Below are 17,276 nucleotides of genomic sequence, written 5' to 3'. Positions count from 1 at the left end.
TATTTTTTTGAGGAACCAGGGATTGAACTCAGGCCCTTATACTTGTCAGGGAAGCATTTATTTTACTGAGCCATCTCCCCGGCCCCCAGAGATAATATTTTTAACACTGTTTGTAGTATATTCTCCGTTTGTTTTTTATTAGGGTATGTTTGTATTACATAATAAATGCATTCACCATGGGGAATCAGTTTCCAATATGAATGAATATGTTTATGTGTTCATACCAGTCCCCCTTAGACAAATGGCAATATGCCATACACATGCACACTTTTTCTACCTTAACTTTTCACTTAACATACCCTGATCATCACTCCTAGTATAGAGAGGGATTCCCAGTTCTTTGATAGCTGAACAGTACTTGATTGCGTGAAGGTAACCTAGTTGATTCCTCTCTTTTGAGGAGAGGAAGGAGGCATAAAATAACTTGGTAGCAATTGCACTGTTTCAAATGTAATGGAAATTTCTTATTAAAAAAAAAGCTTTTATTAACAGGTATTAATTATATATTAATGGGACCCCAGTCTCTTCTTAATGGACATTTTGGTTGGTTTTCTTTACAACTAGCAAGAGCAGTGAACCTGCAAGCAGAAATGTTGGTATAAATGCCTAGGGAAGCACCAACCTTGGTCAAAGGGAAAGCTGACCTCTGGCCTCAGCTACTAAAATGTCACCTCTAGGTGCCTGCAACATCTTGCCAGACAGAAGTGTTCATGTTTCTGTGGGGACTCTGCATCGTGAAGTATTAGTTCTAAATTCCAGAGAAGTTCGAGAAAAGGAATTATGCCAACCTAAGAGAGAGGCTGGAGGCGAAAGGTCAGCCACGTGGACAGTATGTGATAGAGACCCAGTGAAAACCCCCGGGGGGCCAGAACCTTGGGTAAACTTCCTGGGCCAGCAGTCATCCCTGTTCGTTGTCATACTTAATGGCTGGAAGGAAGTGATCTTATCCTGGACTGACTGGGACCAGAAGAGGAGATTACGTTTCACTGCCCCCTTTCACTGTGATAAAGTGTAGCTGTGAGCCCAGCAGCTTTCAGTGTTTTGTGACTCCTTCTAGAACATTAGTGAACCTAAAAGTGCTTTGAAGAGCCCTGCAAAATTGCGACTGGTTAAGAAAACAAAACACAGAGCTGGGCATGGTGGTACACACCTATAATCCCAGTACTCCGGAGGACAAGGCAGGAGGATTGGCGTGAGTTTGAGGCAGCCTGGGCCACATAGTGAGTCCAAAGTCCGCCTGAACTACCTATCAAGACCCTGTCTCAAAAAAAAAAAAAAAAAAAAAAAAACCACCAAAAAGGCTGTAGACTACAAAGATAAGGCTGAGATCTCCATTACCAGGAAAAACAAAAAAGTAAAACAGATATCCTGTGGGCATCACAGGAGGTGACAGGTTCTTGCCCTTTCCAGCCTCAAAATCACAAGAGTGAGAGACTTTGCTTTGAGAAAAAAGCCACAGAGCCCCTGATCCAGAACAGAGGCAGCAGCCACACTAGATTTCAGAATGGTGCTGGTATAAAAAATTTGTTCCCAAAATCAGGGTCAGGGTGCTCAGCAATCCAGACGCTTGACCTCTACAGCCAAGAGGGAAAAAAAAAAAAGCCTGGCTACTGCTCCAGCTGCCAGCAGACCTTGACATCACCCACGTGGCGCTGGTTTAGGTACATTCAAAATGCAGGGGTTGTGAGGTTAAAAGGGCTTCCATCTAGATTTCAGAAGGCCGGGGAGGCCAGGCAGTGCATCCCTGGGAGCAGCATGCCCCTGGAAGGGCAGTGTGTAAAACAGAAAATAAAAAGCCTATTCAGTAGAAACTCCAAAAGTTTAAAAAAGCCGAAAAACATAAATTGTCTGAGGAGAGCTACAAAGAGAGAACAAAGCCAGCCCTCCCCAAAAAGCCACGAGAGCTACCAGCAGAAGTGCCTTAGGGGTAGAGCCATGTAAGACTTTTCGAGCTCACAACTCATTACAGGTTGCTTCAGATGTACCACAGAAAACTACAAGACTTAAATGTTTGCCCTTCTAGATTTTAAACTTGTTTCGGTCCCAATGGTTTGCATCCTGCTGTGTATGCCTTTTATAATAATAATGTTTATCTTATACTTTTAAATGTTTAAAGTGTTTAACACTTCATTTGTACAGGGACTCACAGCTAAGAGTTTGCCTTAGCTCTTAAAAGAGACTTGAGACTTAGACTTTTCAATAATACTAAAACTGTTAGGACTTTTTTTTTTATGAGGAAAAAAGTACATATTTAGAATTAGCCAGCTGGACTCAGTTTAGATGATCCCAACTTTGTTGGCAACATCCAATGCACCATAATCGGGAGCCAGTCGAACATATGTCTTCTTCTCTCCATCAGGCCTGATTAGGGTACTGACCTTGGCAACACTGATGTCATGCAGCTTCTTTACAGCTTGTTTGATTTGGTGCATATTGGCTTTGACATCCACAATGAACATGAGTGTGGTGGTGTCCCCGATCTTTTTCATGGCTGACTCTGTGGTCAGGGGGAGCCTGATGACGGCATAGTGGTCAAGCTTGTTTCCCCTGGGGGTGCTCTTCCCACGGTATTTGGGCTGCCTCCAGAGCTGCAGTGTGTTGGGATGGCAGAAGGCAGGTGACATTTGTATCTTCTTTTTGTGGCTGAGGATGTCTTTCAGCATGGCCTTCTTGGCCTTTAAAACTTTGACTTTGGCTTCAGCTTTGGGAGGGGCAGGGACTTCCTTCTTCACATACAGTGACATCTTGGTAAAAAGGCTTTAAAACTGTTAGGACTTTGACAACTCTTGCAGATAGACTAACGTGCTTTTTACATAAAGAGGTGTACATGGATCTTTGGGAGGCTGGGCAAAATGTTATGCTTCTCATATAATGTTGATAGACTTAATAGTGATTCTTAAAGACTCCTAAAGCTGTGTGTTATAATGTCCAACTTGTAAATTGTTAATAAGCAGGTCTTTATATTTAGAGACTGGTTCCAAAAAGTATATACATAGTTGCCAAGTTGACAAGGGGTAGAGTGTGGTGGTTGACACACTGTGTCAACTGGAGATGTCAAAAGCTTGACTGGATCCCTTTCCACATCCTGGGGCTGGAAGCCATGCCCCAGAGTGACTCAGCACTTCTAGGGTACGTAAAGGGGTTGAGAGAAGCCTCTGCGCACCACCTCCTGGAGGCAGTCCAATCCTCGCCGTGCCATTTTGCAGCCACATCACTTCATTGGAGGAGCCGCGGCATCACGGCTGCCACTGCCACTCTCTTGGAAGAGCTCTGGTCTTCACAGTCAGCATAGAAGGAGGAGAGGCTGGACAGATACCACAGGCGCTGCTCCTCCTCTGCTCTGCTGTTTTCTGCCCCCATAAACTGCTGCTGTCTGCCTTAGAGCCAACAAAATATAGAATAAAACTTTCACTAACTGTGAGCTAAATAAACCTGTCTTTCTCAGTTTTGGGTGTCAATATTTTGTCCCAACAATGATAAAAAGTAACAGACACCTTCAGCATGCTGGTCTGCTGCAGAAAAGGCCCTGGAGCTCACACTGGGCTGGGGCGGGGGCAGGAGGGACCTGAGAGCAATGACTTCTTGCCGTCTTCTTGGTCACTTTCCTCCTTGCTGGACAAATACCCTACAGCTACCACCTGAAAGAAGGGAGGCTTAGTGTGGCTCATGTTTACAGCCAGTGGTTGGCTGGCTGCAAGGTGGGATACACAGTGGTGGACCCTGGTGGAGGAAAAGCTGCTCACGTCATTATGGTCAGGAAAGAGACAGAAGGGACCAGCGGGGGCCGGAGATCTGCGCCTCCAGGTCACACCCCGTGGCCACCTCCTCGGACTAGACTAGACTCTGCCGCCCAACAGGAAGTCAGCAATTGTGCCCTAGGGTCCAATCTTCTTCCCTAAACCCCACCTGTGGGCACAGGGAGCCCTCAGGAGGAACATTCTCCTGCCAAGCTGCTATAGCCCAGAAACTCACACTTCCTCTGTTTTGTGGGTCACTGCAAGGCTTTGATGGAAACCACCTCATGTCCCTTCTAGAAAGGCCTACTTAACAAATATCATTGAAAAGCATTTTTAGGTGCTGGGAAAAATACCTATAGTAAAATAACATCTTCCCAGATGTAGAGATTATGTTCTACCAGCTGGAGACAGATAATAAACAATATGTATGTCTCAGTTACTTTTCCCTCATTGCTGGGACAAGATACTCAAAATTAAGGAAGGAAAAAATTTATTTAGCTCACAGTTAGTGGAGGTTTCAGTCCATACTCAGCTGGTGCCAAGGCAGGGTGGCACACGGCAGAGGGCAGTAGAGTCCATGGTGGCAGAAAAGAGCAAAGGGAGGGGCAGCAGCTGTGGCCGTTAGCAAGTCTCTCTCCCTTCTCCATATTATATGCAGATTATCCACCCTGGGGAGGTGTGTAGCACTCACACCCATAATCCCAGCATTGGATCATGAATTAATTCACAAACTCTAGAAGCCACTCCAATGACTGCATGAGACTTTTGGGGGGACAGCTAGACACAATCCATAACATTCTGCCCATGCAAGAGAGGAAAAGTGAGTGTGTGATATGGTCCATGAAAGGGAGGAGATGGGTGAGAGGGTAGGGTTAGAGCCAGAAGTGAGGGTACACACCTCTAAGCCAACCACTCAGGAGGCTGAGGCAGGAGGATTACCACAATTCAAGGTCAGCTTATACTACATAGTGAGTTCAAAGCCAGCCTGGACTACATAGTTAAACCCTGTCTAAAAAATTTAAAAAGAGGGCAGGGCTGGGGTGAAGAGGGGCAGAGGGTGGAGCAGAATGTGCCTCCCTGAGAAGGAAGGGCTGAGCAAACACAGCTGAGTGGGGGAAAACAGTTCCACAAAACCCCATTAGATTCTAGAGTACAGTTAACAAATACAGTTAGGCAGAATTCTCAGCCAGCAGGGATGTTCCTCATATTCTCAGTTGAAACTCCCTCGCAGCTGCAGAGGAGAGTGGAAATGACCCCTTTGCTGGGAGGTCCGGGTTGGTCATCCCAGTGCCACCAACAACTGTGCAGCCTAAGGTGGGTTGATTCTCTTCTCCGAGCCTCTATTTCCTTGGCTCTGGTGTGGGGAAAATGATCAGTACCTGTGATTGGCTGAATTCTGTGCTCCCCAGAATTTATATACTGAAGTCCTAACCCCCGGTATCCCAGAATATGACTGTGTTTGCGGACAGGTAATAGAAGTAAACTGGGGTCCTTAGGGTGAGCTATAATCTAATACAACTTCCTTTATAGGAGGAGGAAATGGTGGCAGACACACACAGGGAGACTGCAGGAAGACGGGGAGGAATGCTTTCTACAAACTGGAGAGAGTGGCTCTACCAGCATCTGGGCCTCCATTGCCGGAAGTAATTCTCTGCTGCTTAAGCTGCCTGCCCGTGACCCTCGGGTATGGCAGCCCAAGCCGCCTAGAATGGTAGCTAGAGGGCTGCTGTGGGCTGTGCTCTGTGACACGGGGCCCCTAAAGGCTCCGCACACAAGCCTGCCTCTTCATCACCAGCAGCAGAGATGCCCCTGGGAACAGGCACGCTCAGGCATTGTTTTCTGGTTTATTTCTCTCATCACAGAAAGCGTCTTTTCATGAAAAGGACAAAACTGACCTGTAATTTTATTCCTATGTCCCTGTTAATTTTACTACATGAAACACAAAGAATCTAGACATGTTTAAAATGGAATCTTATAAACAAACACAAAAATAGAAGCAAAAGTTCCCTCCCTTTACGTTTTCCCTCCTGCCGTGTGCTCAAGGGTTACCACTGATGATAGCTTATGTGCCCTTCCAGAAAAATATTCTATGAATTTATCAAAAATAGAATGTACACATTCTTTTATCAACCTCATGCGAGAGATTAGACTCCTTGTGGGGTGCTGCCTCCCCACACGCATTCAGGATTTTACAGGATGTTTTCTGTCATCCCTGCCAATCGCCCTGTCCCGTATCACATCGCTGACATAGTTCTGAGCCTGAAGGTCACACAGCCCTGTCCACACCTCTCTCCTTATTAGCTGAGACCCTGTATCCAAGAAAAAAAGAAAGAAAGAAAGAAAGAAAGAAAGAAAGAAAGAAAGAAAGAAAAACAACAGAAATTGGCCTGCTAAGACTGGCCTAGACCAAACTGTCTTCCTTTGACAAACTGGGGCGCAGGCCTAACCTAAGTCTGGGATGCCAGGGCTGGGGTGGATGTGGCCGTGGGTCAGATCTGCAGTAGGGCAGGCTGTCCTTTCACTTGCACACAGATGCACACCTGTGTAGTTAAGCATTAACATTTTATAAAACATGACAATATGCACCATAACAACTGTGGTTGAATCCCTATCATTCTGTGTGGTGAAATTCTGTATCATTTCAAGTTTTTGAACTACTTTTTATTTTATTTTTTAAAAAGGAAAAAGTTAAAAAAAAAACAGTATAAAAGATCCTGTCACAAAACAATTGTATGAAGTAGCCTTTAAGACATAAACAGAACTCTTGTCTTTTGGCACAAACACATATAAAGCTTTATGTAATCTGCATAATAGTTGCAAAAAATTAATTATTTTAGAAACCTATAGGGCTAGGGAGATAGCTCAGTAGAATTAACACCTGCCTGGCAAGCACAGGGTTCTGAGTTCAATCCCTAGTACTGAAAGAAAAAAAAAAAAAAAAAAGAAAAAAAGAAAAAGAAAGAAAGAAAGAACAGAAATCTGTAGACACAGATCTTTGGCTCTTTGGTATGGATTTGGCTGCACCATTTCCACTGCTATAGGACTGCTCTGTGCAGGAACCCCGGCTTCAAAGAAGTAGTATTCCAGTTTGGGGTTTTTTGCAAGGGGAAAAGTACAATACGGGGCACATTTTATAAGATTATTTTATAATGACTTATCCAAACACTCATATATAGAGTACAGGAAATCTGTTCACACACTAAAGACTGGTGACTCCAGTTAAGGGTCTAGATCCCACAGTGCCATCCTGGTTGAGTCTAGGAGACCTAGAGCCAAAAATGCCTCCCACAAGTCCAGCTGGAGGCCTAGAGCCCATGACAATGTCTCATGCAGGCCCGCTTCACAGATCTGCACGGGGAAGGCCCACGGTCAGTGGTGGGAGCTAGAAAGTCTGTGCCGGGTGAAGGATCTGTGCTAGCAGGCTGGGGGGTCTGACTGGAGCCAGGAAGCGATGCTCAGAGTAGGAACCAGAGCTCCCCTGAAAAGCTCCACAGCCGTCCTCAGCCACAGTGAGGGCCCGAGCTCTGCAATAAGGACAGCTGAGTTCCCATTAGGAAAGCCAACCTGACAAGCTTCTCCAGGAGACTGAACAGTGCACCATCTTTCCCTGCAGAGCCAGGAAACGATGCTCAAGATGAGGACCAGAGCTCCCCCAAAATGAACCACAGCCATCCTCAGGGACAATGAAGGCCCCAGCTTCTCCTCTGATGAGAACAGCTGAGGTCACCAGGAAAGCCAGCATGACAAGATCCCCCAGCAGACCAGCCCAAGAGAACCAGCAGCTCCCACAGCTCCCAAGCAGCTTCCCTAACAGCCTCTCTACAGCTTCTCCAGTTCTGCCTCTTACGCTGTGGATGGAGGCAATCCTCAGGGGAGCCTCCCACGCCCATCACATGCCAGTTCAGCTCACCTGGCTACTGTAGCAAGCTGACCACCAGTTGGCAATCCACCAGAAGTAGCTCTCCTGCCGTTCTTCAACAAGTGCTTGTGACCTAGAGGGGCAGAACGCTAGCTGCAATTAGATGAACCTAAGTTCCTCTGGTTTCATGGAAAATACGGAGATCAGCAAGAAGATAAAGCAAAGGCTACTTTCGGTTGCACTGAAGAGCCTGGAGCTCAATTTGCGTGATGAAATGCAGGCCAGCCATGTGCCTTAAGCGCCTATAGATGCATAACAGATTTGGGAGATTAAAATAGCATGCACTTATGATCTCACAGTCCAAATGCCAAGAGCCCACAAGGCGGGGTTGGAATCTCTGCTCAGGGTCTATCCTCTGTTCTTGCTCGACTCCTCTAGGACAGGAGGGAACCAGTATTCGCACACACCCGCCTCAAGCAGCCCCTTTACTCCCCGACAGCTCAGGGAAGGCGCCCTCAGGGCTATAATGAAGGTGTCGGCAGCTCGGTTCCTTCCTGGAGCTCTGGGAAGAAGATTGCTTTCAAGATCATTCAGGTTGTGGCAGAATCCAGCCCCTTGCAGAATTGGGAATAACTGAGGCAGCAATGTTGGAACCAGGCACACAGTGTCCCACGGGGACTCATCCCTCTCATCCCTCACCTCCTGACTCCCTCCCCTGGTTTCAAGCACTCCTGTGACCTGGGACCCAGCCTAGATAATCTAGGATGAGTGCCCTATTTTAAGTTGCCCTATTTTAATTTGAGTAACCTGAATTATGTTGCAAAGTCTCATTTGCATGCAAAGTAGTAGGTTCAAAGTCCCAGGGTTGAGGAGGGGAATTTTGGGGACCCTCAGCCAGGCACGGTCTTTGCACCCTACCTTGCCTGCCATCAGTGCCTAGAGTGGAGTTCCAAGGACCCACCAGGGCGGAAGACTTGCCCCTTGCTAGGTGACCAGGCCAGCCACAGCCCCCCCAGAAAGCCCCTGCCTGAGGACGAGGTCAATGAATTTAGTGCCAACCCAGGATCACTTGCCCTTGCCAGCATGGGAAACGCAAGCATTGGCTCCCAAGTTTTTATCATTATATTTTAAATTCATGACCAATAGTTTAAAAATATTTGGAATAGGCTCATGAAAATTTGTGCTTTCTCTTGAAAATTGAGCATTTCTGGCAAACCTTGAGTTTCAGACCAGGCTGGAACTGAGGGTGACCTAGGAGAAGGCTGAAGGGTGGGCCCCGCTTCCCGTAGGCTTTCACTGCCCTCTCGGGTGGGTCGTAGGGTCTATCCTCTGTTCTTGCTCGACTCCTCTAGCACAGGAGGGAACCAGTATTCGCAGACGCCCGCCTCAAGCAGCCCCTTTACTCCCTGACAGCTCAGGGAAGGCGCCCTCCGCCAGCTCCGGGACACAGCCGGTGCTCTCCGACGGTGGGGCCCAGCGCAGCCTGAGGCCAGCCCAGCTCTGCCTCGGTCCGCACGTCCCGCCCCCGTGTTGGGGCCTGAGCCGGGGACCCGTCGCGCTGGCCGCCGCCCTGAGACGGTCACGTGAAGGCGGAACGCAGCGGGGGCCTCCGCGATCGGGAAGGACAGAGTCCGTTCGGGTCGCCGCGACGCCCACATCCCTGCCCTGCGTGCCGCATCGCGATGCCCGGGGTTCAGCTCAGCTCTGGGGTGCAGCGTCTGAGCCCTGAACCCCCGGAGGAGCTGCCCACCCGGGAGGTAAGAGGGCGACGCCCGCAGGGCCTCCCGCCCCGGAGAGCGCAAACCCGCAAAGACAGCGCCGGCTGCTGGAATTGGGGTCCCGCGGGGGGAGGGGCAGGCGGTGCGAGAAGCCCGGGTTTTCTCGGATTTGGCTGCTTAGTCGCAAGGCGCACAGCTCCTGGGGCGCAGCCCTGCACCTTGGGGTCACTTGGAGAGCTGTCACTCGTGGCCAGCTCGAAGCCCACGTCCCAAGCGCGGGGAGGGCCGAGCCGCAGGCGCCAAGTGAGTCGCGACCTCAGCCGGGGTCTACTGGCCTGTGCGCCCCGCACTGAGCTTCGTGGCGACGGGAAAACATTAGGGGGTCCCGGCGCTGAGCCGCCGGGGAAGGGGCTGCAGGACGAGGCCGGAGAGCGCGGAGGCAGCCTTTCCCCTGCGCGCCGCTCCAAGCAGATGAGCTCCAGAGTCGCTCCGCTCCCTTTGGCTCTGCCGGCCAGAACGTCTGGGGAAGCGGCTGGTCCGGGGCGAGTCCTTCGGCTACACAGAGCTCACAGGGGAGAGGGGAGTGGCTGACGGATGCCGGGCTGCCCAGCGCCCTTCCAGGCTCTTCTTGTCCTCTTCAAAGATTTGGACGAGGCAAGCAGAAAAACGTAGAAATTTTACATTTATTGAAGGTATTAAAAGTATTACCGGCAAGGGAAGAAGGAAGAGGTACTCTGAGAAGAGTTCTGCGGAGTGTGGGCCAGTTAAAGTAGGAAAAGAATCTGTTATAGTCTGTGTCTAGGTGTCCCCCATGCCTCAAGCAGTCCTGGGGCGGCCTCTGGAGTTTGATTATTGTAGGTGTAGATGCTGCACCTGCCCTGGGGCAGGTAATCTGCGTAATAATGTAAGGTGGGAAGAGAAGCCAGCTGCTGGAGCTGCTGCTACTGCTCCCTTGTGCTCTTGCTCTTTGCCACCTCCCTGAAAGATTGCCATCTGCCTTGTGCTGCTCTGCCTTGGAGCCAGCTGAATATGGACTGAAACCTCCAGTAACTGTGAGCTCAGTAAACCTTTCCTTCTTTCATTTTGAGTGTCAGGTATTTGTCCCAGCAAGGAGAGAAGAGTAACTAAGACAGAAGCACAGTCCAGCAGCAGAGTGCAGGATGGGTGGAGAAAAGGCTCGCAGGGTTGCTGCCCCATTCTGCTGTGAAGGCCAGCTAGTCTCATTTAAAACAGGGTTGATTTTGTGACAGAAGGACTGAAGATGCCACTTTCCGCTTGGTACTGGTGCAGGGCTCAGAAGCTGTATTGTGCACGTGCCCTGAATCTCTGTGATTGACGGGTCACACCCAGTTGCCCAGCGGCGTTGCCGTTCGCACATCTCCTGCTTCAAGTTCACCATGCTTGGGCACCTAGCAATGGCCCCTGGAACCTGCTGGAGAGGCCCACAGGGCAACAAGCGGGGCTTTAGAGCCCTACCTGGTGTGCTGGGCTTCTTCTCCGGCCTGTGGGTCTCCCGCAGAAGTGTGGCTGCTTCCAGCAGGTGGATGGTGCCTTGCCCCAGGACTCTCATGAGAGCAGGCCAAGAAGGAGGAGGAAGTCCCAGCCGTGTCCCAAGCCAGCCTGTCTTCCCATAATAATGAATCTTCAGTGGGAAGGAAGTAATTTTCATCTGAGAATATTGATGACCTCCTTCCATGTACTTTATACCTTTTTGTCTAAATAAAAGAAGAATGCAGTAATAATAGTAATTTGAGACCTCAAGAAATGGAAGGACACACAGCAGTCGAGAACTCTGGTTGGTTTCTTTTGCTTATGGCATCTCCAGGAGTCAGGTCTTTTATAGCTCAGTATCTTCCAAAGGCCTTCTCAGGGAAGCAGACATAAAAATAGGCAAATGGATACAATTCGAAACCATACATGAGGTGAAATCAATCAGACTCACATGTGTAAACATCATATTGTCTCCCTGGTGTGAGAAACTGAAAGAATAAATAAAGTCTAAGATGTACACTAGATATTGTGAAATGGGAAGAAATTGTTCAAAAGAAAAAGGAACTAGGATGGGATGAAAGTGGAAAAGATAACAAGGAAAAGAGAAAAAAATGCAAGTCAGGTAGTTATGTTATTAGTGTCTCTTAGTTCATTAAAAAGGAAGGTTGGGCCGGGGAGATGGCTCAGTGGACTAAGCGCTTCCCTGGCAAGTGCAAGGGTGCAAGGGACTGAGTTCAATCCCTAGTTCCGCAAAAAAAAGAGGAAGGTTTGTGCTGATATCAATTAGAGAAATTTTATGCCCATATTCTGTACCCTGAGCAACTACTTTAAAGATAACGTTTAATGTATTAGCTGTTGTTATTCTCCTGTTATTTTGTTATGAAGTTTTGTTTTACCTTTTTCTCCATACGATTTTTTAAAAAGAGTAAAATTGGTGAGCCTGGTACCAACAGATAATCCTCAGCAGAATGCCTTTTGCTGAGATGACAGTAATGATTCAGTCAGAGACAGCATCTCGTTAGATCTCAGCAGATCACTAGCCCAATTGACTGAGGTGGTACTTGCCTGTAATCCCAGCACTGGGGAGGCTGAGATATGAGGATCACTATGAGTCTGAGCTGCGTAGTAAGACCCTGTACCAATCAATTTTTTTTTTTAAAGTTATCTTTGAGTCAAGGAACTAGAGATAATCTAGCCACCTGAAGTGCACTAGCACCTTCTTTGTGGTACTGGGGATTGAACCCAAGATCTTGTGCTTGAAGGCAGGCGCTTAAGTCACTGAACTATCTCCCCTGCCCAGTACCTTCTTTTTTCAAGGAATTTTTTAAAAAAATTTATTTATTTGTGTGTGTGTGTGTGTGTGTGTGTGTGGCCAGCTCAGCCCACCGGAGGGCGGGGCTGGCTGGCATGTGGTGCTGGGGGATTGAACCGCGGTCCCTGTGCATTGCTAGGCTTGTTCTAAGTAGGTGCTTTAGACCACTGAGCCATCTCACCAGCCCCTTTTCAAGGAATTTTTAAGAATTCTTTCCCACTTGGAGTTTCTTTTGGCAGCTGCTAAGCTGGCAAATCCATCTTTTTGAATCTGTCTGCTTATACTTTTGAAACAGTAATGACCCAAATGCTAGCGATTCTCACTTTATTGTGGGTTAGAATTAGTGGGGAAACTTTTAGGAATATTCCTGGTCCAGCCCCTTGCTCTGTGATTCTCAGTTTATTGTCTAGGTGTGGCCGAGGCCACAGTAATTTTAGGACTACTGGGGGAGTCAAAAGTGCCTCCAGTGGCAGCACTGAGATCCCACGCCCTGTGCTGTTTCTCTTTGACACTCTCTGTGGTCACTCGTTAATACTTTCTGAGCTTCTACACTTCCTTGTGGAGGTCTTCGATAATGCATTCTTAGAGCTCTCGGTCTCCTGGTGTGACCTCACAGTGATTTTCAAGAAGCTTTTGGCTGGGCAAAGTAGGAGTACCAGGGGAAAGTAATAGTAACCAGAAGGGTTGCGGCAGGCTGGCCTTGGGCTCTTCTTGCTCGTGGTGCGGGGAGGGGCTCCCCAAGAACACCAGGAGATTGGATGATCCAGGCTGAAGTGGCCACAGGGGTCAAGGTGTACCGTAAAACCACTTGCCTAGATGAACGATTTGGTGGCAGAGGGCAGTGAGATTCAGGTCATCGCCTAGAGGGCTTGTCCTCCACCCAAAGAAGACTACAGCTACCCATCTGCAGCTGGTTAAGTGTCGCCTGTGCAGTCCCAGATGGCAAAACTGGCTACACCAGTCATCCCCTTGTCCTGCACACAGGCCGCTGTTGCATGGTGACTGTAGTTCATTGTAGCAGGACTTGGGGTCCATTTCTCCAGCCTTGAATCTGAGTTTGGTCCTGAGACTTGCTCTTGACATCAGTTGTGGTTCAAAGGGTGACAAGTGCTTGCGTGTCCGTGCTTGCTCTGCTGCTCTTGGGATGCGGCGACCCTTGACTCAGAGCGCACATGGGAAAGATACGTGAGCAAGGCTCTCCCAGGCCCTCCAGCCCTGATCACCACAGGGATCAGCTAAGGTGTCCAGGCCAACTCTGCTCAATTGACCCACAGAATATGGGAAAATGGAAAATGTTTACCCAGGTGACTGTCAGAGTGAGTAGCAAAAATTTACTGTAATGTAAGTCTCCCACTGCCAGATGTTACAGTTTTTAAAATAGAAACCATAAGTTCAAATTTTTGTGTGAGTTCCAGTTTAAAAAAAAAAAATAGATTTAGTAGCCAACTTCCACACAATACTCTGGGCCAAACCAAACACATCTTTAGGCTGCACTTGGCTTTTTGGTTGTTGGTTTCAACTTTCAACGTCGAAGGTCAAGAGGTATCCATACTAATTCCTCATTATCCTTGCTCCTTTAGCCATCCTTCTTTGCCAGAACAGCTGTGCCCCTCTCACCATTGGCTGCTGTCTCTGTGTGGAATATCCACAATACACGGCGCAGTGAAAGCTCCAGTCTTTCCCTGTGGAAATGTCAGGTGCCTTGACCACCAGTCTTCTTGGAGAAAGTACAGCATGAGGTGGGCTTCCAGAGGAAGGTGACAGCTGGTTTTGAGCAAGTGCGAGAGTAGACATGGAGGGGAAGCTGTGGGGAGCAGGGGACATGGAATCTACCAGTTTTGTTTTGTTTCTTCTTTGGTTTTGTTTTTGGTTTTTTGAGACAGGGTCTCAAAATGGGGCTCAGGGTGCCCTTGAGCTTGCAGTGATCCTTGTGCTTCAGGCTTCTCAGTGCTGGGATTAGAGGTGTGCGCTGCTGTGCCTGGCATTGGAATCCACCAGTATGGGCCAGGGAAGAGCGTCCTTGGAGGGAGAAAGCTGGAGAAGGGAAGAGGGGATTGTAGAGCCCCAGAACGCTATGCTGACGGGTTTACTCTTGATTGTCTGAGCAAAGAGGAGTCACGAGGAAAAGAGAAGACACAGGAAGCTTTTGAATGGCAGCCCTGTGTGGAACGTGAGGGTTTACTCTACTCTCCCAGGGTGCAGAATGAACCCATGGGAGGCAGAGGGAGATGGGCAGAAGGAGTGGCGCTGGTAGTGAGGGAGAAACATCGGGATTGGGAAGGAAAGCCAGGGTGGGGAAGAGTTTAACTTAAAATTGTGGGAACAAAATTCTCTTCATCATATGACTCAATGTGCTAATTTTCTCATCTTGAGAAGTAAGAGACATGTCAGCCATGTTTTCAAAGCAGTCTAGCCACAACTTCACTTCATCCTGTGACTCTTATGGATACACGGGGTTGACTGACATATAGATACATGGGGTTGACTGACTCATGGATACACGGGGTTGACTGACTTATAGATACATGGGGTTGACTGACTTCTTATAGATACACGGGGTTGACTGACTTATAGATACATGGGGTTTACACTGATTTGTTCCTATGACAAGGAAGGCTGCACTGAGAGCTTCTGAAATTGACTTTCTGTCCCTTTGGTGCTCTCTCCTCTCTTAATTCTAAGGAGGTCAATTTCCTCAGAATGGAAGGTTGCAGCGCTGGGGGCCAACAGGGGTGGAGAAGACACGAAAAGCTTAAATGTATTTCAAAATCTTGATGGTGGGGGGAAAGTAAGTGTTGCCACTCCAAGAAGAGAAAGAAAGTCAAGAGAAATCTGTTTTGTAATGCACAGAGAATAGAAGACAGTAGGAGAAACAGTAGGAAAATGGCCGTACTTAGACCAGTGGTTTTCAATCTTGACTGAACATTGGAATGACCTGCACAAGCCGTGCAGGCCCCGCCCCCAGAGCGCACCAAGCCAGCGATGGAGTCTGGGTGTGGTGGCACATACCTGTTATCCCAGTGCTGGGGAGGCTGAAAACAGGAGCATCACTACGAGTCTGAGTTGCATAGTGAGATCCTGTACCAAATACATTAAGCAAGCAAACAAACAAACAAACACTTGAATCACCTTAGAACTTTATGATTCCAGACTCCACCTCCCCCAGTGATATAGTTGTTCTGGGAGCCTACTCTTATGGTGACTAGATACTTTTTTCTAAAATGCATTTCTTTCTTTCTTTCTTTCTTTCTTTCTTTCTTTCTTTCTTTCTTTCTTTCTTTCTCTTTCTTTCTTTCTTTCTTTCTTTCTTTCTTTTTGTATTTTAAGGAAGGGTCTACAGAGTGTTCAGGGTCTCACTACTAGATTGGGCTAACAGTGATCTGCCTGTTTACAGTCTCCCAAGAGCTGGGATTACAGGTGCGTGCCACCACATCCTATCTCAATTGCTGTCTCAGGGTGTCCCAGGGGGTGGGGGCAGCATGGGAGGCCCAGGGATCGAACCCCCAGCCCCTGTGTCTGTTTGCAGGCACTTTATAAAATGGATTTCTAATTATCTCCAGAGGAAAATCTTCAATGCTAAGGCTATTCATTGGAAAAATAGTTGATATTAATAGTTTTTCTATTAAAATGTTTTGAAATATGTAAAAGAAAAAGGTATGCTAAATGTTAAACACCTACATAGTATTTCTTACATTTTAGGAACCTACCTTTAAGAATTGTCACATCAGCGATTGGGATGACTCAGCTTAGCATGAGCCAGGCTCTAGGCTTGATCCCCAGTACTAAAGATAGTAAAAGTCAGATCTGAGAATGTGTGTGATTCAGAAACTGTTATCTATCTTCTGACAGCAATTAATTTATCTTCCTAATTATTGTTCCACATCATTTATTATTCTTTTGGGGCAATTTTAATAGTTTTGTTAAGCTATATTTGATATTGCTGAACTACATTTGTTTGAAGTGTACACTTTGATCAGCTCTGCAGCATGAAGACATTTGTGATACTAACAACACAAGAAGGACAACACACACTATGACATCTGAACTTTTCCTTATGTGTTTGTACCCATCCACCTCCGTTCTCACCTTCCCTGTCCTCATATAACCACTGATCTGGTTTCTGTCCCTGTAGATTAGTTTTCATTTTCTGGAGTCTATATGGACAAACTCCTTCGGCGGTAATTCTTCTAGTAGAAGGAGGTTGGCTTCATTCCCTCCTGCTCCAATATCTTGAGATTCACCTATCATGCAGCAGGTACCAGTTGCTCATTCTTTTTTGTTGCCCAGAAGTATGCACCTATGTGGATGGATCATGGCTGGCCTATCCATTCATCTGCTTGTGGACATCTAGGTGATTGTTAGGTTTTGGCTGTTGAATGTGATGGACAAGTCAGGCATGAACTCTCCACCTACCTGTATGTCTTCAAGATTTCTATCTATTTTCTCTTCCAGTACATTGAGTGTTTCTGTTTTAGTATTTAGATCTTTGATACATTTTAGCTTAGTACATGGTGATAGACATGGGTCTAGTTTTAGTCTTTGGCATGTAGAAAACTAGTTTGCCCTCATACTATTTAGTAAAGAGGTTGTAATGTTGATACATTGTGTCAGTTTGAGACATTTAGGAGCTTAAGTGACTCAGCAGAAGGCCAAGGTCCTTTGAAAACATCCTCATCCTATGCAAGATGAGGGCAGGGAGATGATGTGAGTGCTATGCCTGCCCTGGTGGGGGGAGACCGCTTACAGTATAAGGGAGGAGAAGAGGTTGCCCTCTCCCCCTTTGCTCTGGTTGCTTTTGCTGTCTTCCATCTCCATGAACTGTTGCCCCTGTGCAGTGCTGCCCTGCCTTGAAGCCAGTGGAGTGAGGACTGAAACCTCTACAAACTGTGAGCTAAGTAAACCTTTCTTTCCTTAATTTTGGGCATCAAGTGTTTTGTCCCAGCGAGGAGAGAAAAGTAACTAAGACAGGCTTGTCTTTCTTTCAGTGAATATATTTTGGCCCTTTGCAAAGATAAGGTAGCTAAGTGTGTTTATAGTTGTGTCTTCATCTTCTAATCTAGTCCACTGGACCTCAATTTTCTTCTTCTTCTTCTTCTTCTTCTTCTTCTTCTTCTTCTTCTTCTTCTTCTTCTTCTTCTTCTTCTTCTTCTTCTTCTTCC

At 47.3% G+C, this 17,276-nt stretch overlaps 2 protein-coding genes across 3 annotated transcripts in view; one reads left to right on the top strand and one right to left on the bottom strand.

Moving 5' to 3' along the window:
* Nucleotides 1-7,885, bottom strand: part of LOC111817231 (uncharacterized protein encoded by LINC00116-like) — a 29,077-nt gene extending 21,192 nt beyond the window's left edge. The window contains 3 exon segments of the mRNA XM_023717367.1: nt 3,566-3,638; nt 7,648-7,729; nt 7,827-7,885. Of these exon segments, the coding sequence (XP_023573135.1) occupies nt 3,566-3,638; nt 7,648-7,729; nt 7,827-7,885 (214 nt within the window).
* A 1,225-nt stretch (nt 7,886-9,110) lies between these two features.
* Nucleotides 9,111-17,276, top strand: part of LOC101568677 (two pore calcium channel protein 2-like) — a 40,464-nt gene continuing 32,298 nt past the window's right edge. Inside the window, exon 1 of one of the 2 annotated variants that reach the window (XM_023717509.1) lies at nt 9,111-9,353. In XM_023717509.1, the coding sequence (XP_023573277.1) occupies nt 9,279-9,353 (75 nt within the window). In that variant the 5' untranslated portion in view covers nt 9,111-9,278. The remainder of the gene's footprint in view (nt 9,354-17,276) is intronic. The other variant, XM_004633234.2, reaches the window with a different exon arrangement.

Source organism: Octodon degus, unplaced genomic scaffold (genome assembly GCF_000260255.1).
Source record: "Octodon degus isolate 3935 unplaced genomic scaffold, OctDeg1.0 scaffold00052, whole genome shotgun sequence".
Lineage (NCBI taxonomy): Eukaryota > Metazoa > Chordata > Mammalia > Rodentia > Octodontidae > Octodon > Octodon degus.
The sequence above is the reverse complement of the archived record's forward strand: the minus strand, read 5'-3'. Positions and strand labels throughout refer to the sequence as shown.